Raw genomic sequence first — 22,937 nt, 5'->3', positions numbered from 1 at the left:
CTCGTTCCCCCGCGCTGTGTCTGTGCGCTGGGAGCTGCGGCACCGGTGCCGCTGTGCTGGGTGGAAACCGCAGCCCGAGCACTGGCTCCCTGCTCCGGCAGGGCTGGACCCAGCTCCGGGATGGGGCTGTGGGGGCGGGATGCTCAACAGCCAGGGCTCAGCACCCCAGGGCTCCGGGTCCCGGGGCTCCACATCGCATCCTGGGTTTAACATCCCAAGACTTCACACCCTGAGTTTCCTTATCCTGGATATCCCACATCCCGAGTCTCCTACACCCCAGCTTTCCACATCCCACCCTCCAGCATCCTGTGTCTTGACATCCCAGCTCTCCAGAATCTCTGGTCTCCACATGCCAGGTCTCCATATCATGAGCCTCCAACATCCTGGGCTCAACATCCTGGTTTTCCTCATCCCAGGTTTCTTACATCCCATAAATTATGGGTCTCAACATCCCTGGTCTCCAGCATCCTGTGTGTCTGACAGCCCAGGGCTCTGACATGCTGGGTCTCCAGAATTCTGGGTCTCCCACACCCCAGGCCTCTTGGATCCCAGCTCTCGGCCCCCCTGGTCCCCACAGCTCTGGATCTGAACGCTGTGGGTGTCGGCACCGCAGTGTCCCCACGCTGGGTGCCTGTGTCCCTGGCAAACAGGGAGCTGAGGGCACACGGGGCTCCACGGCCGGCGATGGGGGCTGCAGTCCCGGTGCCCCCTACATGGCGAGCCCGGGCCCGCGATGTTCCCGCTCCTGCAAATCCCACTAATCCCCCCTGAGTCATCCCAGAGGCAGACGGTGACCCGGCAGGAATCCCGCGCCGCGAGGCTCCGAGTTGGGGGCTCCACGTGCCCAGCGCCGGTGCCGGGGGTCGGGCAGGACTGGGGGGCCAGCGAGGGGCTGGGATCGGCTCCCGCTGCCGGGGTCACGCGCCAGCCCCCCGCTTGTGTGCGGCACTTTGGGGATGGGTGACCATGGCAACCGCAGCGATGGAGACGGTTGCCATGGCAAGTGCAGCGCTGGCAGCCAGCGGGGTGAGTGCCACCCCCCAGCCCTGCGGCACATGGATCGGGGACAAGGGGTTCGGCCGCTCTCATGTCCCGGGGGGCATCACCGGGGCACAGGGCTGGGGGTCCAGGCAGGAGCTGCCCCCTCTCCAAATCCCCTCTGCCCTGAGCAGCCCTGCTCGGCATCGCCCGACGCCAGCGAGGGGACGATCCTGCCTGCCTGGTTTTCTGGGGGGACCCTCTGGGAGCGCCCCCCAAATTCAGGGGGAGCAAAGTGCGATGCCAGGAGACGGTGGGGCTGAGGGGCCACCCGCTGTCCCACCCGCTGTCCCACTGCCCTCCTTCTGGCTCCCCAGCACCCCAATCCCACCGGTGGGACCTGCCCCTCGCGGAGCCCCTCGCTGGGCACCCCGACCCCCATCCCGGGGATAAATCCTGCCCTGAGCGCCCTGCCCGCTGGCTCGGGCTCTGTCCCTCTGTCCCGCACCCCGGGGTCCCCAGCTGCCGCAGAGACGAGGCGCGTTCTCGGCTCCTGCTTCCAAGACAGGGGAGTATTTTTACAGCGTGAGTCACCGCACGTGGCTGGAGTGGAAAAACCATCGGGGAGGGAGGGAAGCAGTGGGGGAGGCGCCCCCCACCCCCCTAAATCCCACGGGAGCACCCAGGGACCATCCCCACGGTCACCTCTGCCCCGGCAAGACTGGGAGCCTGGTGAACCATGAACCCGGAGGGATGGAGAGCAGCATCTCCTCAGCCTGGGGAAGAGGAGGCTCCGGGGAGACCTTAGGTCAGCCTGAAAGGGGCTCCAGGAAAGCTGGGGAGGGGCTCTGGATCAGGGAGTGCAGGGAGAGGATGAGGGGAACGGCTTCCAGCTGAAAGAGGGGAGATTGAGAGGAGACTTTAGGCAGAAATGTTTTGCTGTGAGGGTGGGGAGGCCCTGGCCCAGGATGCCCAGAGCAGGGGTGGCTGCCCCATCCCTGGAGGGGTTCAAGGCCAGGTTGGATGGGGCTTGGAGCCCCCGATCCAGTGGGAGGTGTCCCTGCCCATGGCAGGGGTGGGACTGGGTGGGCTGCGAGGTCCCTTCCCAAACCATCCCATGGTTCTGTGATCTCCGCTTCCCTGCGCACTGGTGGCAGGAAGGTGACCCCGCAGAGCAGAAACCCGTCTGGTTGCTTCCATCCCCGGCTCCCTTGCCCCCTGGAGACCCCTGGGGCCCCTCACAGGCAATAAGAAGCAAGCGGCACTGATGTCAGATCTGTAAGTTTATTTGCTCAATGTACGACGGCTACATAATGACTCACATTCATGATATTCCATCACTGAGGAAAAACCGCTAAGAATGGTCCGTGTGTGAAATAAATCCCTTACAGAAACACGGAGTTGGAAAAAGAAATCACTGATCAGACCTTAAAAATAGTTCACTGCATAACATGACAAAAAGCACAAACAGAGGCTCATTCAAAGAACACAGTCATTGTTCTCCTACACCGCAATAGTTAGAGTTTCACCATGACGAACACCAGACATTGAGGTTACGCTAACACTGGTGTTTTCTTTTGCTTTTTTTATTTTTTACTCCTTTTTAAAAACAAAAAATCATATATAATCGCATGTCACTATAGCAACACCCAGAACAGGTCAGTTTGTTACGATCACGATTTGGTAGAGCAAAATTTTACCCCCGAAAGGAAAAAAAGTAAAATAAATTAAAAAAAAAACCTTAAAAAAAACCCCTTTGCAGACTATTCTGTCCTAGGAATACCGAACAGCTACAGGATAAGTTAATAAATTCCAAGCTACTGTATAGAAATACGACACTAGCATGCACAATATCGTATCAATAGTAATGGAGCAGTAATCATCGCACTGGAGAAACAGTATCATAGGCAAGTGCATCTCTTAGAAAACGAAAGAAACCATTCAAGCTGCTTAAAAACCCCGTCCCTGACCCCTCTTTCTGGTTTCAGCCCTCTTGTGCCACCTCTCCTGTGCTTCCTGAAGCAGCGAAAGCCGGAAAGAAGCAAAGAAAAAAAAAAAGATCGGTTTTGTAATTCCAGTAAATCACTCCCAAACTGCAGAGCGGGGCAGTGCTGCTCGCGGGGAGGTCAGAGAAGGGGAGAAGCCCAACGCCACCTGCCAGCCCATGGCAGCCCCTCGCGGGGCCCGGGCAGCACCTGCACAGCCCAGGAAAACAAGGAGAACTTTGCACCAGCCCGGGCTGCACTCGCTCCCCAGGAGCCGCAGCAGCGTCTCCCCGCACCGGTCACGCCGTGTGTGCAGCACCACGACTGACTCTGGCGAGGGACAACGGAAGCCTGGGTCCAACACAAACCGAATGCACGAGTACGAGTTTTCCTTACTGCGCAGCTTCAGGGGAAAGCGCCAGGGCACAGCACTCCGCGAGCCAGAGAACAGCAGTGAACTTCCAACGATGGGAAAACAAAGATTGAAAAGAAGGTTACTCAAAATGGGGTAAATATGACCAGCTAAGCAACTCAGATACCCCGTCTCCCACCCCCGGCCGGATCAGGCAGGCTTGGAAAACGATTTTGCTAAGAGAACTATGATCCTGGGCTCCCAAAGGCCGATAGAAATGTCTATGATTGCAGCTCTTCCCTTGAGGATTTCTCTACCACATTGGTTTCTGAGCTCCTGAAGTTCACTCATTACACCACAAGCTTCCCCAGGAGAAAGGAAAATGCACCTGGCTTCCCTGGTGACCAACAAGGGAGCACTGGGTGCTGGGGATCTGCTGACAAACCTCATGGTACAGTGGGAGAAAGTCAGGCAGAGGGAAATGGCAGTGCAATCCCTGAGGAAGCAGCTGTGGCACCTTAAATCAGGATGGGCTTTTGAGATACCAAACACAGCACGACATACAGACCTGAATGATCTTTTTTTTCAATATTTTTTTTATTATTATTTTTTATTTAAGTGGCATTAAGTTTAAACACTTCCCCCTTGTCTAATTAAGTTCTTAAACCTTTTGCTGTGGACTTTAAATAGCTGAAACAGCCGCTAGCCAAGCACCTGGTGAGCTGTTGACCACAGAACTAGAGCAGCTTTGATGTTCCTCGGGCGGGCGGGCTTCTTGCCGCGGGCGACACGGAATAGCTAAAGCCAGTCCGCAGGCGAGGACTGATCGGGAAGGCAAGCCAAAAGAACTAGCAAAAGAGAAAACAGACAATCAAAGGCTTGGTGTCATATGGCTGTAATGTAGGAACGCTGTAAACTGCAGGTGAGTGTTAATACTGCAAGCTACCCTAACAAACACCCTAGCAACACAAGGACGGGATGGCCTGGATCCTGGGGCTTTGCAAGCCCCCAGTTTAGTAGTTTTTTGTAATTCCTTCTCAATGTGGGGGTTGTAAGCGAGGCCCTGTGGGCAGAGCGCTGCGGAGAGGCGCCCTGTGGGGTGGGACGGACACGGCACTTGGGCTGAGGGAACAAACGCACAAAGCCTTACTGGAACCACAGAACTCCTTTTTTTTTTTTTTCTTTGTTTGATTTTTGGCGTTGCTTTCCTTCAAAACGAGGGCCATTCCATCCACACGAATTCGTCTTGAAACCCTTTTTATTTCTAGCGATAAAGTTAAATTAAAGACAGCTCCACTTGTATTAATAATCTACAGAACAGTCCATATGCCAGTGAGGCTGCTATTCCATACCAGCACAGCCAGCCTGACTTCCACTAGTGGTGTTTTGGCAAAAATGTCAACGAGGCAATCAAAGACAGGTTGTGGGGGGCTCCCTGGGAAGGTGTCCCCTCCCGCTCCCTCCCCCACCCCTGAACCCCCCCCCACTCGTGGGAAAAAAATAAAGACTGCAGTAGTTAGCATCAGCGTGCGGCTGCCAGTCCATTGGGGGGGTCTAGTTGTTGCCTTCGCCACCGTCATCGTCTTGCTGATCGCTCGTCCAGAGCGTTAGGTTGTCACGGAGGAGCTGCATGATGAGCGTTGAGTCCTTGTAGGAGTCCTCGTTGAGGGTGTCCAGCTCGGCGATGGCGTCGTCGAAGGCCGTCTTGGCCAGGTGGCAGGCCTGCTCCGGCGCATTCTGGATCTCGTAGTAGAAAACGGAGTAGTTAAGCGCCAGACCGAGCCGGATGGGGTGGGTCGGCTGCATGTGCTCCTTGCTGATCTCATGGGCTTCACTATAGGCTTTCTCTGAAGACTCCACCACGGTCGCCCTCTTCTCACCAGTGGCCACTTCAGCCAGGTAGCGGTAATAGTCCCCTTTCATCTTCAGGTAGAAGACCTTGCTCTCATACTGCGTCTCGCTGCAGTTCTTGATCAGGTAGTTGTCCAGCAGGCTCAGCACATCCTGGCACACCGCTTCAAGCTCCTTCTCGATCTTCTCACGGTAGGCCCGCACCATTTCGATCTTCTTCTCGTTTCCATCAGCAGAGGTCTTCTGCTCAATGCTGCTAATTACTCGCCAAGAGGAGCGCCGTGCCCCCACCACGTTTTTGTAGGCAACGGACAACAGGTTCCTCTCTTCATTGGACAGAGGCTCGTTCAGCTCTGTCACCTGCATCAAGAGAGGGAGAGAGAAAAGAGACACTTGGGTCAAGTCCCAGTCACTTGACTTTCCTATCACACGTCCAGATGCTCCTGTGCATCTCCAGGGAGACGCAGGAGAAGGCAGCTTGCAAAGTCCCGCTCCATCACCCAGCATCTGCTCCCATCCCAGCAGGAGTCAGCTGGGAAACCACACTGTGGTCCAGACCACCAGCAATAGGGGCAGAGTGGGTTTCATTCAAGGTATTCTCCATCTCTGAAAAAGATCAGTGTTTCTAGAACGGGAGAAGTCTTCTAGAAAAGAGGCACCTGTTACCTATGGGGATTAGAGTTGGACACTGTGATGCAGGTGAGACAGACAGTCAGCGCGAGAGGGTGGAGATGGTCTAGGGCTGGGAGCATGACTAACAATGCCAAATCCACAGGGTGTTTTGCCTTCTCCGTTTCCCACAAACACAAGGCGTACTGCCGAGATGGCTCATGAACACGCTAGACATTAAAATTACAGTTCCCTAAGGCATCTGCACAGATAAGTACTCAAAAACTCACATGATAAGAGCATGTTCTTCCCACACAGCATTTTCTTCATTGAGGATAAGGATGCTAATGCACAGCATCGCTTCTATCTGCCCCACGCGCTGCAGCAACACAGGGATTATGGAGATGGAGCGCAAACCCACCAGGCGGGCCGCCAAGTGCCGCCTTTGCTGGTTCAGTTACTGGGAAGCATCAGGCTCTATTGCAATAGGCCCACTCCGGCTCCCACAAACCCACTGCTGAGGCCACCCAGGCTGCACCTCTGGCAGCGGTGAGGTAGCCGTCCCTCTGCCACACCAGCTGCCCTGCCTGACAGGCAGCTTGGGAAGGGCACGTGTCCCCCTTATGTCCAGGCTGCGCCCTGCACAAGGGTTTCTGTGCTCTCGGAGCAGGTGCAGCAGCCCGGGACGCCAAAGCAGCCAGGCTGCTCCATGTAGCCACCCAGCTACGGCTGCCAAGCAGCGCTTTGAGACAGGGTATTGCTGCTGTCCCTCTTCCCCGTGGCTCAGTGCCCTGCCACAAGCACACCCGGAGCACGGAGCAGGGACCCAGGAGCCTCCTCTCGGCAGTCACTCCTCACAAGGATGAGGTAATGGCTTGGATGCAAAAGGCTTCTGCAAATACTGAGTCATTTCCACAAGTGATTGTAAGAACAAGGTCTGTTCTGGGCGCAGATAACCATGCTTACGGTGGTGACTGGGAGGCCAGGGCTCAGGCTGGAAGGGGCAGGATGGGCCAGCCCAGGTCCTCAGAGTGGCCTTGAATGACTCATTGTCGCTTACCGACCTGCTCGTTCCAGCAGCATCCAGCCCGGCCCACAGCTCCTTGCCACTGGTCATCTCCCAAGTCCAAGCTACAGCCAGATGCTGGTTCCCTGTGCAGCAGAACGCTCTGGTCTAATCCAGACCCCCTCGACTCCTTTCCTCAAGGCAGAGGCACAAGAGCAGCTGCTGTTCCCACCTCCCGCTGTTGAGCGGAGCTGAGCTGCTCCACAGCCCGGCAGAGGAATCAGCAAATGCCCACTCCATGTAGACAAAGGCCTCACAATGCAAACCAAACACAACTGCCAGCGGTGCCAAGGGAAACAGAGGGAGCAGGAAAATGGTGCCGGGGTGAAGAGGGCAGAGTCTCTTGTGACAATCAGCAGTCGTCACTGACACGGGACAAGGTGCACGGGGCAGCAGGCCAAGGCAGCTCCCAGCCTTCACACCCCAAGGTAAACAGGGTGTGCAATGCCCGGGCCATACGGCAGCTCCCAGTGCTACATCTCAACTCTTCCAGCCCAGCCAACGGCAGCAGTTTAACCACAAGCCTTGGGTTCCAGGCGATATCTGCCTCTTGCAGAAGGGCCAGAGCAGAGGCTCTGCCAGCACGTGGCCAGAACACACCGACAGATGCTAAGCAAGTCACAGAATCACAGAATGGTCATTTACAAGTTGTTCACATGCTGCTTCCAGCCTGCCCTGTGTGCTAAAGTCAGATGTCTTGAGTTGTTTTTATACAGGACCTAACTTCGAGGTGACTCCTGTCATTCTTCCCTGAGTGACACCTACATAAATTAAAGATACTGTGAAGTTAAAGCCATCTTTGAGAAACAGTGGAAACCAACAGTGCTCCCCTGCCCTCGAGCTTATGGGTTGTCTATCCTCGGAGATATTTAAAGCTTGTTTAGGTTACGCAAGGTCTTGTCCCATCTAAATTGCTCTGCTTTAAGTAAGGGAATTGGGACAGAAATACCCAGCAACCCCAGCCCTACTGATTCTCCAGCACAGCGTGTCCAGCATCGACGGCCATAAGAGACTTGCTGACTCCCCCAGTGTTGTGCCCCGACACTGGTTACACAGGCTGACAGCCACACGGGGTCTTGCTTTTAGCAAGAGTCTCTCTGGGCAGAGACACCAAATTTAAGTGGGGGCCAAGTGGGTGGCTCTAAAACTGCCCCACAGTCAAGTCTGCAGATTGCTATCGCTGCAGAAAGAAGTGGATTTGCCTCCTCTCACCTCAAGAGCCTTGCTGGGGGAGAGATTTATTGAGACTACGGGGAGTCTTGTAGGATTAGCTTTGCCATAAACATTTTAAATTGGAAGCTATGAAGGATTAGGGATGAAAGTTGCTTGTCAAAAGCCTCTCAACCAACTTGTTGACAGACAGAAGGCACACCTGCAGAGAACGCGGATTCCTCCAGGGAGTTTGCAGGGAACTTGTGGCAGAAAGGGAGCGTCGCTAGCCACATAACTGCTTCCCAGCAGTGCCCAAGCTCCCAGCAGGACAGAGCAGTGCACACCCTGCCATGACACGCATGATACTCCAGTGTGGGACTGCAGGCACCACTGCGCTGCTTTTGCCACCAGCGCTGCACAGGTGACCATGTCCAGCAGCAGAGCATCCAGAAACCAGTGGAGCAATCAGTGCAGCACAAGCACTGGGTCACTTAGTGCCATTCGCAGCACTATTACATGGAGTTAGAGATTCCAAATAGCCAAAGAAAAGTCTCAATCTGACATTAGGAGGCCTGGCAGAAGCCCAACGCCTCTGGCTGAAGTCTACCTTTTCTCCGGAAAGCTTGGCTGGAGTTTCACTTCCCTGGCCAACAGCAGAGAAAAGCTGAACCTGCACTGCAAATCTCGGTGTGTGTCAAGCTCCCTTTGGCCCTTGTGCCCCATAGACCAGAGACTGAGGCAGGAGATGCAAGCGGCTGACATGGAGTCAAGCCCTGCATGTGGCACAAACAGCCACAAGAGCCAGTCCACACCAGCCTGAGATGGCTCCCTGCTACTGTAAACTCAATCGATGCAAGTCATTTAGCTCTTCTGAAACTAAAAGAGACCTTTTCCACCTTCCTTTCTGCTTCTCCCCCACAAATAAGCCCAGCCACAAGGCTGGCTCTTTACTGATGCAGAGCAGGAGACCTCCGCTGCGGTGCCTCTCATCTCCCTGTGAGTCTGCAGGCAAGGGTCTGACTTGCACTTCCCTGTGCGAGCACGATTCACGTGCTGGGAGCCAGACCCTCTGCTTGGCCATGCCCGAGGGCAGGCGCAGAGTAGTGGACATCTAGCCAAGGGGTGCAAGTCAACACCGGGCTTTGCACAGCACAGTCCCCACCAACAGGCTCCAGCGAGGAGGCATGCTCCATCCACCCAGCATGGGGATGCTGGCGAGTTCCCATCTCCCACACTCCTGCAGCCGTTGAGGATGCACCGTCTGCAACACCAAGACCTGGGTGTGCAAAAGTCAGAGGGACAGTCCAACAGTTGCCATTGGACAAGATTAACTGGAAGTTCAGGGTTTCTACCACTTCAGAGTCCAGAGGTTTGTACAAATCCAAACAGTCTGACTCACAGCAATGCTGTTCAGAGACCTCATAGAAGGTTCTCCTGATTTCTCCACTACAGCTGTGCGCTCTGACTCAGCGTTCCACCCAAAACCTGCCTGGCTCCCGGCATGCCCAGGGATCTCATTGCAGCCAGGGGAAGGTTCAGCCTCACCCGGAGAAGCCAGGGAGCCTGCAGAACTTCACCTGCCCTAACGCCAGGATCCTGCGCTCCAAAAGCCCCAGGGCTGGCCCTACTGCACCTTCTTTCCGGAAGCACTCTCATTGGCAGACTTTTTTGAGACCTACCGGGAAGGCAGCTCTAGCTGCTTATTCTTACACGCTGGATTTTCACCCAGTTCTATGACCACATGCCTGCCCACCCACATACAGCTCCCCCCCAGCTCTGTGTCTCACCTTGAAGCTCACAGCAGAGTGAGCTGAGGAGCCCCAGTGATTCTTCCCCGGGGGATGCTATCACCATTGGACACTTTAATACATGGTATAAGCTTCAACGCTTTTGCTTTTCTGGTGGCCTAGAAGAGATCCTGAGACCCTGCAAACAGACATCTCCAGAGGAGCCAGGCTGCCTTGGGAGAGGCAACCATGAGAACCTCATAGCTTCTGAACATCACTGGAGATCCTCTTCCACCAGAAATCCTCACAAGCACCTAATTTTCCTGCACAAAGCTTGTTCTGTTCTCACTCACACAGAGCACTGGCCTGAAGGGCCCCTTCTTTGAAATGATGTTCTGGCCAGCAGTCCCACCATGGAAATTCTTACTCAGTCTGAAGCCCCCGGCAAGGGAAGCAACCAGCAGGTAACCACTTCCAGCTCAGGCAGGCGACAGACATTCGGGATGACCTGCTGCCATGCCACCTTGCCCACCTCCAGCTGCTGCCTGGTGGTGGGGCCCCATCGCCCCTCTGCGAGCACCAGACCCCTGCAGCAGCCTAAGTGCTGTCATTTGGGAAGCGGTGAGCCAGAGACTGACAGGTTTTTCTGTCCCCACCTCACTCTATGCAGCTTCTGAAGAAACGGCTGCCCTCAAGCACATTAAACTGTCACCATTACCCCATGGCTTAATTACAGCCACGACTGGATGTGGCACAGCCAAGTCAAAACCAGGTTCTCCTTGTGTGCTGCAGAGCGAGCTGTCCTCCAACACCACCGCAGCAGCCGCAAAGACACTGTTCTTAAGCACTGTCCTACTTCAACACAAAGGAGGCGTGTGTTAAACCAGACCTAAATCTAAAAATCTTACCAGATGTCACTGGTTTGGGTCTTTTTCTCCTCTGCACTCCAGCCTCCTCCCCCATGTCATACTTCCAGAGCGGTTTGACCTCAGTGTGGTGGGGGGGACTTTGAGCTGTGGGTTGAGCCCTTCCTCTACTCTTGGACAAGACCAGAAAAGCACGAGCTGGCTGCGGGCAGCAGTGAGTTCCCACTGCTGTCTCCTTGGACAGTTTCAGTATGAATAATCACATGCCAGTTCCTGCTTTTTAAGCTGGTGGGGCCAGCTCTCATCTTGGAACAGTGGCTGAAGGCACGTGGGACGTCTCTGTCAGTGCATTTCAAATGGCTCCTAGCGCATCCAGGGCCAGTGGCTGGAAAGCAAGATTGCTTATTGCTTGTAGTGTAACTGGGTCTCAAAGGCTACTGAGGTGCTCCAGACACTGGGATTTCTGCCTTTTCCTTCAGTTAACAGCGGCTTTCATCCCACTCTGCAGCCTTTAGTACTTAAGTCGACTTTGAACCACTCAGGGCAGAAGTCTTCACATTGGAAGAGAGACATGAAAACCAAAAGCTTATTTATTTCATCGGCCTCTGTAGCTTAATAACTACTGAAGCCAAAAGGAATTTCATCGCATCACACACAGGCTTCAGCAGCCCTTGGAGCCCGCAGATCTACTCCACTCTGGCTCTGATGGATTTTTGCGAGAAAAAAAAGCAAGTTTCAACTACCTGGGATGTTCTTGCATGTAAAAGGCAATAAAGATGCCATGGCAAGAAAGCCAGTGACAACAGCTGAGCTCCAAGCTGCCCCTGTTCTGTGTTTTGTAGCAGCATTTCATGTGCCGCCTCTTATCTGCAGCGCTGCAGTCCCAGCATTTGGTCTAACGGCTCAAGTTTTTCCTGCTGCAGCACACCTGGGAGCCATCGATTTGCTTCTGCAGCTTCTCCTGCAGCATTTGAGATAAGGCCCTTCAGCTGGAGCAGCCATCCCTGGGATGACCACTGGTCATTTCTAGAGGCTTAAGACTTGGTCACCATCAGGGAAGATTTTCTTTTGTCTCCTCCAATTTATGGCAAACCATGACTGAGGCAGCCAGACTGCAGGGACTCCAGTGCATAGGCAGGACACACTGATGAAGCACCAGGTTTGACGAGGGGAGGGTGTTTGGTGCTGCGGGAGCATTAGCTGCTTAAGGACTTACCTCACAGCTTCCAAGAGCTCTAATCTGGCTCAGATATTAGTGCTCCCCTGCTCACCTCCATCCCGCTGCCACCAGAGCATCAAATCCTCCCCAGAGTTTCAAGCAGTGGGCCAACACGAGATGCTTGGCCTTAATCAGGAGCTCAAAACCCAACAGAGCTCCGCTGTACCCATGACCTCTATTCAGTTGAACCACACAGGATTGGAGACGCAATGTGCCACAGGCAGGACACCCCGGAAAGGTAGAGAGCCAATTCCGGCTGTGGAGCGAGCCTGCTCCCAGGCCTGCTGGAGCGGGAGGAGCCGGTCAATGCTTGGCTGCTGGCACAGCCTCCTCCCATGGCACAGCAATCGCTACCGCAGCGGCTGGTGAGCTGCTGCTTCAGCGAGGTGAAATGCGAGAAGCTGCAACCATGCAAACAACTCCCTACAGCTAGCGCAGTGTTTAACCGCTTCGTGCCATTACTCCAGCGCTTGGGGGAAGCCTGCTTGTCGCACACCGACGCAAGGTTCTGGAAACACAGACAAATCAACCGAGATTTTTCCTCTAGGATTTTTGGTCTGCAGAACCCACAGTTCCTTGCAGTGCCTGAAATATGTTTTACCAGGTTAAGCACGATACCTCCCCAACACCCAGGTGGGCCCCAGCATACCAGCTCCACTGCAGGTTTCATTTCTGCATCAGCAAGCAAGCAAGGTGATTATCCCTCGCGATGTACTGTACCCTCCCACTGCTGCAGGGATTGCAGGCTTGATCTTAAACACACCCAGCAAAGACAGTTTTATTTGATTTCCTAAATGCACTGGCAGACCAGAAAGTGCAGTATTTGCTCTGGCAGCTTTCTGGAGCACAGCAGCCCATGTTAAATTATGAAAAGGGCCACTTTACCGTTCCAGATCCAACCGTGGGCTTAACCACCCTCGGCTGGCTCCAGCTCTCCCCTCCCAGCCCTCTCCTGAATCCCAAGGGACCGCTACCACCGACGGGATCTCAGTCCAGCACAGGTGACAGAGCCCCTCTGGTGCCAACGTCTTGACAACACCAAATGCAAGAAGCCAAGCTCCCCACTTCAAGGTGATGAAATATTCACCCACATAACAAAGCCCAATGGCACAAACAGGCTGAGCTCTAACACTTGCCTCAGCTGGGTGTGCATCAAGGGCTGTCAGTCTTCTGCGAGCCCTCATTCCCTGTGGAATACTGAGCACTGGTCTTTCACTGGCGCACATCTCCTACAGCAGCTTGAGTGTTATCTGTTACAATACAGCAACGCCTTCTCCAGGCACCATTAATGAACTTTGTGCCACAGAGCACCCCAACTGCCCATACAATGCGCCTGTCAGCAGCCTCCCCTGTGCTGGGGCTGAACCTTCTGGCTGGTGTTTTTCTACAGCCTTCCTGACACCACTCGAGAGAGGAATCCAAAGCACATAGACATGCCAAGTAGCTTTGCCTGGTACGTCAGCAAAGATCCATCCCAAGCAAGGCAACCCATCCAGTAGGATCAGAGGGAATCTGCGGACAATTAAGGAATGATTTGTACTGCGAGCACCTCCCAGTGCAGCTGCCCATGGCCTGACTCAATTCTAACATCTCCATTAAAGAAGAGAAACATTCAGCACTCTAATCCCTAATCTGGGGATCACTTCAAGGGAATCTCATGCCATCCTCAGGGACGTGGTCTCTGGTTATACTGCTCCCAACTAATGCACTGCTCTTGGTCACTACCAGCTCTGGGCCAAAAATCAGGTTTAATCTCTAACTGAGCATGTGTGGGGTCATCCCTGAGCTGTGACTGAATCTGGTTCAGCACAGACAAACCCGAGACCAGGAGCAGTTTGTGCTCAAACAGGCAGACAAAGGCTTTTGTCTCACCAGCTATGCAAAGGCATTGCTGTTGAGTGACAGTCTTGCCTGTGTTCCCTGCAGCCCCAGGACTGCTGCCTCATCATTTCAGCTCTGTTTTTCTAGCATTTACCATTCTGGAGAATCTCCAGACCCCACAAGCAAACCGGCACTGCAGCGAGGGTAAGAATCCTGGGTGAATATCGAGCCCTGTACCCCAGAAGCCCGAGCCAGGTCAGAAGCTCAAAAGGCTCTGGTGAGACACAGCTCCCAGCCACCATCCCTCTGCGCTCAGAGAAACCAGACAAAGCCATGCCGAGCTCCTCCCTGAGGCAGGCTCCCCACCCAGAGCCACAAGGAGGAACCCAACATGAAGACACCTGGACTCTGGAGACTAGTCAAGCCTCTTGCTTCAAAAATAAATATGTAAAGAGCAGGATAGAAGTCCTTTTGTCACCATTTCCCTGCATTTTAGGATGGGAGGAGGGACTTCATTCATTGGATCAAGCAGTCAGAGGAACAAACATGAGAAAGCCGGTTGTGACTGCACCAGCCACGCCTGGCCAAGGGGATGATACACCAAGTCTCACAGACCCCACAGCCCAGCTGGTTGTGCGGCTGTATCCAAGTGCAGGTTTGTGCAGTCCCCCACAGCTGCTCAAAGCTTGCTCTGCTTCGGAGGAGGGAAGGTCAGAGGAGACAGAAGCGATACTAAAACAGGTTTCCAAACTACTGCTTTCCAGCAGAGACCCTCTCTTGCAGAACCAAATTGAGTAAATACTTGCTGCTGTTCTCGTGGAATTGGGGCTTCCCAGACATCAAGGCTGCCATTTGTCTGCAGTGAGGTGAACCTAACAAGAGGGAGGGAGGCTTCAGCCGAGGACAGGTTGGGTTGGTTCCCTTTCCAGTGAAGAACAGAAGCTGGGCAAGACTTTCAGCCTTCTAGAGAGAAATAACAAAGGCCTGGACAAAGGCAAGAGCCTGAGGTGGCTCCAAACCAGTCAGCACAGAGATGCTCCTAACAGCATTGGCTCTGGAAGAAGCCATCCTGAGCTGCAGAGCACTGAAGTGTAGGAGAGTGCCTGGGAGCACCCAGAGACAACCAAGCTTTGCCACCATGAAGTAGAAGACAATGCCTGTATCCTACCATGATTGTCAATGGAGAAAGACTTAGGAAACCAGGCAAATCCGGTTTCACTGTGCTCTGTAACAGTCATTCCAGTACGCATTCACATTTCATTGCCAGTAGTGGGTCAGGAGGTAGAATAGGGCAGCAAGGCAGCCCTCAACGCCCCAGACACTGACCCTACTGGGGAAAGGCTCCCTCAGGTCAGACTGGAGGCGTTTTCCAGCCTGCTCTTCCTCTGTTCCTGCCTCTGAACAGCCTGGTGCCCGTCTGGGACTCACCAAGCAGCAAGCTCCAGTCTGAACCAGTCTGACAGTCCTGTTTGCTCTTCCTTGCCAGACCAGTACTGAGCTCCCAACACGCTGCTACCCTCTGTCGAGGGAGAGGAGCAGCACCAATGGGTCCAGCAGCGCTCTGCATCCAAGGATATTTGGTCTAGTAACACAAAGGCCAGAAAAGGTGGGGCAGGGGAAAAACAAGATAGGGAAGATTCTCAAATTCAGGAAAACCTTCCTGCTATCAGCAATAGAAGCAGCGGATTCCTCATCTCCCACGACCACAATCCAGATCCCAGAGAACACTCAGCCACTGCCCAGCAGCAGGAAGCAGCAGAGGCAGGAGGACACCACACAATTCTCTGAACAGCCCTCACTTCTCTTGCAAGCGCTATGTAGCACGCTCACAAGAAGTGGTGAGAGGATGCCAAACGAGATCACCCAGTTCAGATGAGACAAGCTAAGAACAGAGCGCCTATACACCAGAGGATCAGGAGTTTTCAATTCAGAAAGCACTTCTGGAGATGAAGTGCTGTGCTTGCCCTTGAAGTGCTGTTCCTGTGGCTTCAAGCAAGCCTGAGTTCCCATCACCAATGCCCAAAAAAATCTCTTCCAGAGAGCAACTTTGGGGTCAGCTCATCCATATGTATCATTTGGTGTTCTAAAGTAAAAAAAGGAGTCTCCAGGTTCTTGGGAGAGCCCTTGCCAAAGAGTTTCCACGAACCCTTGCCATCTGCAGCTATTTCAACAGCTCCATCCTTCACCACAACCTCAATAACACTTCTGTTTAGCTCAAGAAGAGGCATTTCTAACCAAATCCACACCTAGCAGTTACACTTGGCCAAGTCAGAGAAGCCTAGCATGGTCTTACCAGTCAGTGGCTCCTCCTAAAGCCAGGAGATAAAGACTGACCTGGAGCTCAAAGGGAAGTTTCTAGGAGCTCGAGATGCTGAAGACTGGCCAGTTAACAGAGTTAACACGTGCGGTGCCCACTGTGCTCACCCACAGCATAAGCACCAATGTGCAACCCAGCTGACCACTACAAGGTCCTGAGACCAACTTATGCAGAGACAAACCATGCCATGAGGTTGGGACTGTGCCAACGGCCGTCCTGCCCTGACCCCATGGACCTCCAGGAAGGACGCCCTGCTCCATGCAGTCCCAGCCCTTCCCTGTCATCACTCCATCCTGCCAAAGGGCGAGGCGAGAGGACGGCTCCTCTGCCTTTAAGAACAGGTTGGGATGCACGATCACAGCCACACAGCAGTGGTTCATGAGGGACCACAAAGGATGAGCAGCACTCAAGATGCCTGCACAAGGGGTGGTGGCAAGAGCATCAATGCAGTCATCGGATGCCAACGTACCCTCTCCACCTTGGCACTGGAAATGGCTTCTCCAAAGCCTTCCCCAGCCCCCCTGGGAAGTGCTACTACAGCAGCTCACACACCACGCTCCCTTCCTGCCATCACAGATGGCTGCCCAGCACTCCTCCAGGAGACGTCTTCCCACCTCACCCTTTTGTCTTGTCTATGCTGCAAAGCAGAAAGCGGCAAACCGGCCCTGCTCCTCTCCCCTGGGACTGCCACAGAGGAGGGATTTGTGTTACTCCCACCCTTTCCAAGGGTGAACCTGCAATCTGCAGGAAGCCCTGCTATCTGCACTAACCTGGCCACAGGACATGGAGGATGACAGCCTGCCAGTAAAGCAGCAGAAGCCCACATTTTCCCTGACAGGGAGAGCCCACAGGTCCCCCCTCGCTCTCCTCCTCCACCCACAATGGCCACGCGCCATTTGTATCCATTGTCTCTAACGCCCAGGCAACCGAACAGGGATCTGCCTATCAGCATCCCTATAAGGACAGGCTGAGAGAACCGGGGTCTTTCAGTGTGGAGGAGCCCTCAGGGGGACCTTAGAGCAGCTTCCAGTCCTGCAAGGGGCTCCAGAAAAGCTGGGGAGGGGCTCTTAATGAGGGAGTGCAGGGGTAGTATGAGAGGGAATGGTTTTCAGCTGAAAGAGGGCAGATTGAGAGGCGATCTCCGGAAGAAATGTTCTCCTGTGAGGGTGGGGAGGTCCTGGCCTATGATGCCCAGGGAAGTGGTGGCTGCCCCATCCCTGGAGGTGTCCAAGGACAGGTTAGATGGGGCTTGGATCAACCTGATCCAGTGAGAGGTGTCCCTTCCTGTGGCAGGGGGATGAAACAGGATGGGCTTTGAGGTCCTTTCTGACCTAAACCATTCCACAATTCTATCATCTCCAGCCTTCACCATCCACACCCATACCCACCACCAGCACAGCCACAGCCCCGTACCAAGGTGCCCAGTCAATCTCCAGGTGAACTCAAGGACTCTGCCATACGGCCCCACACCTACCAGGTACAGAGGCACAATGGAATAATCCTCCCCACGCCCTTTTTGATGGCTGACTGCCTGCAGAAGTTACCGCAGCCATCTCTCTCGCTCACCTGCGCATCCCCACACCCTAAAGGTCTCCGGGGAGGCACGTGCTGCGCTCCCCAGGCAGCGCCTGCCGGCTTGGCAGGGCTCTACCTCCAAAAAAGCCTCCAGCAGCACTGCTGCTTCTCAGCTAATGGGTATCGATCCACAGCCCCGGCACCAGGCTGGGTGGAAAACTCTTTGTGGGGCTGAACCAGACCAAAAAAGGGCTGTTTGCTTCACTTCAGCCATGGCACTGCAGGCAGCAAAGCCGCAGCGAGGGAATGGCTGAATGAAGCTGCTTGGGAGAGCAAGGCCAAGCCCAGCACCTGCCTGATGGCCAGCGGGCACAGCCACCGCACCAGGGACCAGCCAGGGGCTTTCCTGCTCCCCAGCTTATTACAGGGCCAACTGCACCCCCAGACAGGGCTGGGACACAAGGGACATGACCAAGGTCACACAGCCACACGCTGGAGCGAAGGGCTCAGCCCCGCCACCCCTCCCAGGCATGGGATCCCCTTCTCCCCGCTCCAACGGGTGAGGGCCCCCCTGCTGTGCTTTACCGAGACACCCCAGTAAAGCAGTCGCGCTCCCACAGCAGCAATTTGGCTGCGTGCACCCAGCAGGGACCCCAGTTGGCACTTGCCACAAGACAGGAGATGAAAACTGCTATATGTATATTATTATTTTGAATAAACTGTTGTGATCCAGCACATCCCTGCATCGAGCAGTACTGGGTGAGGCAGCAGACAACTGTGCACCAGCAACAAGCAGCCAGCCCCAGTGCACAACTTCCATTTGAAACCATTCCAACAGCCGTGCCGCACCAGCTCCCAGGCAGGCAGGGCTGCGCCTCGCGGAACAGCATGGCACGCCCCGCTGCCAGACACCACCAGAAATGCCACAGGGAGACCACGCTGTGGGAAATGGAACCTCTTTTCTGCACATCATGGTGTGGAAGCAGCCAGCACTTGTGGCGCTAGGGAAGCTGGCGGCCGGCTAGCTTGGGAGGGCAGGAGGCTGGATGGTGAGGAGCACGGGCGTGCTCCTGCATCGCTGTAGCCAGCCGCAGCCCGCATGCTCTCTGCTACTGCCTGGGCGCATTGCAGCTCGGACCGTCGTGTATGACATCACTAGGCGTTGCTACGGAAATGAGTGCGAGGTCATCGGCCGCCCGCACAGGCGGAGCAGGGGGATGGGAGACAGGGATAACCGGGTGGGACATGCCCATCACCACCAGGCCGGCCGCGCAGAGTTTGGGCGGCAGGGACAGAGAACAAAGCTCTGCCTTTTGTTTGCCGTCGCAGGAGGTGTCGGCACTCCCGCTGTGAATCATTTTCTTCCAGCCAACCTGCATGGCAGCCGATAAGCGGCATTACCCCGAGTTACTGTTTCACCAGGGCCAGCGAGGACCAAATGGAAAAAAACGTACACGTAATCTCCAACACCACCTTAGGTTTAAACCCCGAGCCCGGGTGGGCAGCTAGGGAGATTCGCCTGTCGGGAACGCTGCCGCACGACTCTGCATCCCAGGCGTATCCCTGCTGGCTTTGTCACCGCGCCTGCATTATCCGTAGGAAATGAGCTGTGGGATCTGCTCACACAGCAGGCTGTGCGCTAAAATGAATGGATGCCGTTATCGGAGAACCGTACAAAAGCCATCGTGCAGCAGAGGAACAGCCCGGCTGGTTTAACATGATAACATCTCATTCCAATTATCCGTATTTCATCCCTCGATAAGGCATCTCCTCCCTCCCCGTTCCCGGTTGTGACGGTTTTGCCTGTTCGATCAATGCAAGGTTATTGACAAAATGGTGCAGGATGGGCAAAGGGAGCTGCGCCCACGGCACACTGCGACATTCCCAGATCAGCATTCCCTCCTCGGCAGCCGGGGAGGACACCCCGGCTCCTCGCAAAGGCTCAGACCTGACTAAGGAGACAAACATAAAGACCAGTTTTCCCCTTTAAAGCACCCCCTCCCTCCCTCCACCCAGTCTAGCCTCTCTGCAATATGACAAATGCAGAATCTTCTGGAATGACTTGATCCTGCCTCCCACGATTGCTTTGTTTGCAAGATCAGATCAGAGATACAGCTTTTTTTTCCTTCTTATATTGTCAAAATGTCAGTATTGAAGGGGAGCGCTCAGTGTCACAAATCAGATCAGCCTGCTATATGCAGAGTCTTTATTTTAAGAGCGTGAAATGAATACAACATGACTCAATTCATAAATCTCCAACCAAGTGCAGTAAAAATAAGAGCTTTGGCAGCCAAAGGGCTCCCGATCTTTGGGGTCATGAGCGCACACCAGCCTCGCCAACCGCACGCAGGAAGGGATGCACGGGAGCAATAGTGGGAACTTCGGCATCAGGGAGAGGTGTGTACGCAACCCCCCCTCGCCCACCTGCGTGGTTCCCCCCAGCCTCACCCTACGGGGCTCAGAACCCCCCCAGCCAGTGTGACCACCCCAGGGAACACCGCACCCCAGGGCTGGCTCCTTGCCCCCCGCAACGTGGGGATGGGGGCACAGCAGGGGCTGCGGGGGGCCTGGCGTGGGGGGAGAGAGAGGATGGAGCAGGAAGGGGGCTCTAGGGCAGGGGAGAGGGAGTGCGGGGCTGAGTGGAGGCAGCAGAATGGGGGAGAGGAGGGTGTGGGCTGAGTAGGGGGCTCTAAGGCAGGGGAAAGGATGCATGGAGCTGAGTGAATGGGTCTAGGGCAGGGCAGAGGATACGTGGAGCAGGTAAGGGCTCCAGAACACGGGAAAGGATGCGTGTGGCTGAGTAAGGGGCTTCCGAACAGAAGAACAGATGCCTGGGGGGACCTAGACCAGGGAAAAGGACACGTTGGGGGGCTCTAGGGCAGGGGAAAGAATGTGTGAGGCTGTGTAAGGGGCTCTAAGGCAGGGGAGAGGATGCCTGGGGGGCTCTAAGGCAGGGGAGAGGATGCGTGCAGCAAGACAGGAGCTCCAGTGAAGGGGAAAGGATGCATGAGGCTGAGAGTGGGCTCTAGAACAGAAGAGAGAATGCCTAGGGGGAACCGAGGGCAGGGAAAAGGAAGCGTGTGGGGTTCTAGGGCAGGAAAAAGGATGCGTAAGGCTGAGCGAGAGGGTTCCAGAACAGCAAAGAGGATGCGCAGGGCTCGGTAAGGGGCCCCCAGAACAGAAAAAAAGGATGCCTGGGGGGACCTAGGGTAGGGAAGAGGCTGCGGGAGGTTAAGTGGGAAGCTCAAGGCAAGGGAAAAGGATGCCAGGAGTTGAGCGGGGGACTCGAAACCAGGGTTAACGATACACGTGGGGCTCCAGAACAGGGGAAAGGAGCCGGCGGGGGGAGGACGGTCCAGGGCAGGGGATGGGGGTCAGGAGAGCACGGGGCGCCCCTGGGGTGGCGAAAGGCGACGGGGTCGGGGCTCGGCGCGGAGACACAAGGACCGGGGAGGGCGAGGGGAGGGCGCGAGTGTCCCCAAACCCACCCCCCGCCCGCGAGGGGCAGCCCGGGCGGGCGGGCGGGGAGCCCGGGAGGCCGCGGGCCGGGACTCACGTTCTTCATGGCGGCCGCCATGTCGTCGTAGCGCTCGGCTTGCTCGGCCAGCCGCGCCTTCTGCACCAGCTGCTCGCGGTCCACCATCTTCGCGGGGAGACAGAGAGCCGAGAGAGGCGAGGAGGCTGCGGGGCTCCGCGAGGAGGAGGAGGAGGAGGAGGGAAAGAAGAAGAAGGAGGAGGAGGAGGAGGAGGAGGAGGAGGAGGAGGAGGAGGAGGAGGAGGAGGAGGAGGAGGAGGAGGAAGGGCGGGAGCTCCCGGCGCGGTTGCGGCTGCGGCGGCGGCTGCACCCGGCGCTGTGCGCGCGCCACCACCACCCCGCGCCACCGCCGCGCCCCCCTCCCGCGCGGGGCACGACGGGAGTTGTAGTCCTGGGCGGGGAGACCGCGGGCGCCTCAGGCAGCGCCCCTCCCCGACGTGGACTACAACTCCCAGCGTGCTCCCGCGCAGGGGGCGTGGCGCGGCCCCGCCGCCTGCCCGTGCTGATTCACAGGGAGAGGCCCAGGCCCGGCCCGAGGCAGCGCCGGGCACGCCCTGAGGCAGGGGGAGCCGGAGCCAGGCAGGGCTGGAATGCGCTCGCCCCCAGAGCCAGAGCCAGTCGCAATCAGACCCCCTCACAGCCTGGATCCACTCACAGCCCACACCCGCTCACCTCTAGACCCGCTGATCCCAGAGACAGTCAGACCGAGACACTCTGAGACCCAGCCCCAGGCTCAGCCTCACCCAGGCCCACTCAGAGCTTGGATCTGAGACCCACTCACATCCAGACCCACTGACACCCAGAGCCGATCAGACCCAGGGCCACCCATGGCTTGGATCCACTCAGCCCCAGCCCCAGTGCCCCCAGGCTCAGCCTCACCCAGGCCCAGTCACAGCTTGGATCCGTGAGACCCGCTCGCCCCCAGCCCCACCTGCCCCCCGGCCCCACTCACACTCAGACCCACTCGCCCCCAGGCCCAGGACCGCTCACAGCTTGGATCCGCTCCAGAGCAGCCCCAGCGCAGGGCGACGTGGATAATTGATGAGCACAGCTTGGGAGCGCGGCGTGCTCCTCATCAATAACACATGGAATAAACGGGCCCGTCCACTCAGACCTAGCAGGTCTTCTCTGCACATTAGGAACTCCATTAGGAGCCAGAAGAAATCCTGTTTTCCTAAGGAGCCTGTGGATAAAGCCACGCCGAGAGGACACTGCAGCACTGGGAGAAAGGCACAGGGTCAAACGAACAGAGCCGCGCGGATCCCGATGGAAGCACTTTGTCCTGGTCAGGTCAAACACCATCCTCCCTCTGGCCGTGGGCTCGCCCTCACGGTGGGGACACGTGGGGCTGGGAATGCTAACAGGGCTTCATGATGTCAAGCAACACCGTTTTGGGGTGGATCTTCATCTTTACTGTGGTTTTAGCACTGCTCTAGGAAACACAAGGAATTGTGTTGGATGGGTTTGTTTTACACAAATATACTGCTTTGTTTGCAGCTTCTGAGCACAGAAGCAATCCCGCCTTTTGACAAATCAAACTTGAAATATGCCCAGATCCTCTCTGTTTCCTCCACAAACTAACCCGCTGACTCCACGTACCCTCTCTGCGAGAGCAGCCTTTGTGCCCGGCCTTTGTTTGCCATCCCAGCTCTCCAGAGGGTAGCACCCGGTGACAAGAGCCGCCTGTGCCTCCTTTCCAATAGCGACATGCTCGTCCTGCCTCACCGCCACCTCTGGAGAACCTGGCCATGAGGCTTTGTGCTGTTCTCTGTGTGACACCGGCTCTGGGGAGAGAACTGGAGTTAAAAAGTGCAGAATGCAAGCAGATATTGAAGCAAGATGTGGCTCCCAGACTGGGCTTCAGCAACTGAGACCATTTCTTGTCATTAGCATCTGAATTGCCATGGGTGTCCCCAGGGCTGAGCAGGGATCTACGGGCACAGA

At 55.7% G+C, this 22,937-nt stretch overlaps 1 protein-coding gene across 1 annotated transcript; it reads right to left on the bottom strand.

Moving 5' to 3' along the window:
- Positions 1–2,248: 2,248 nt before the first annotated feature.
- YWHAG (tyrosine 3-monooxygenase/tryptophan 5-monooxygenase activation protein gamma) lies at positions 2,249–21,242 on the bottom strand. Its single transcript, XM_069874179.1, has 2 exons — positions 21,015–21,242; positions 2,249–5,526 (listed from the first exon to the last, which is right to left on the bottom strand). The coding sequence occupies exons 1-2, from the start codon at positions 21,099–21,101 to the stop codon at positions 4,870–4,872; spliced, it is 744 nt and encodes a 247-aa protein (XP_069730280.1). The 5' UTR covers positions 21,102–21,242; the 3' UTR covers positions 2,249–4,869.
- Positions 21,243–22,937: the final 1,695 nt, after the last annotated feature.

Source organism: Phaenicophaeus curvirostris, chromosome 21 (genome assembly GCF_032191515.1).
Source record: "Phaenicophaeus curvirostris isolate KB17595 chromosome 21, BPBGC_Pcur_1.0, whole genome shotgun sequence".
In the NCBI taxonomy this organism is placed as follows: Eukaryota; Metazoa; Chordata; class Aves; order Cuculiformes; family Cuculidae; genus Phaenicophaeus; species Phaenicophaeus curvirostris.
This window is presented reverse-complemented; position numbering and strand designations above follow the sequence as displayed.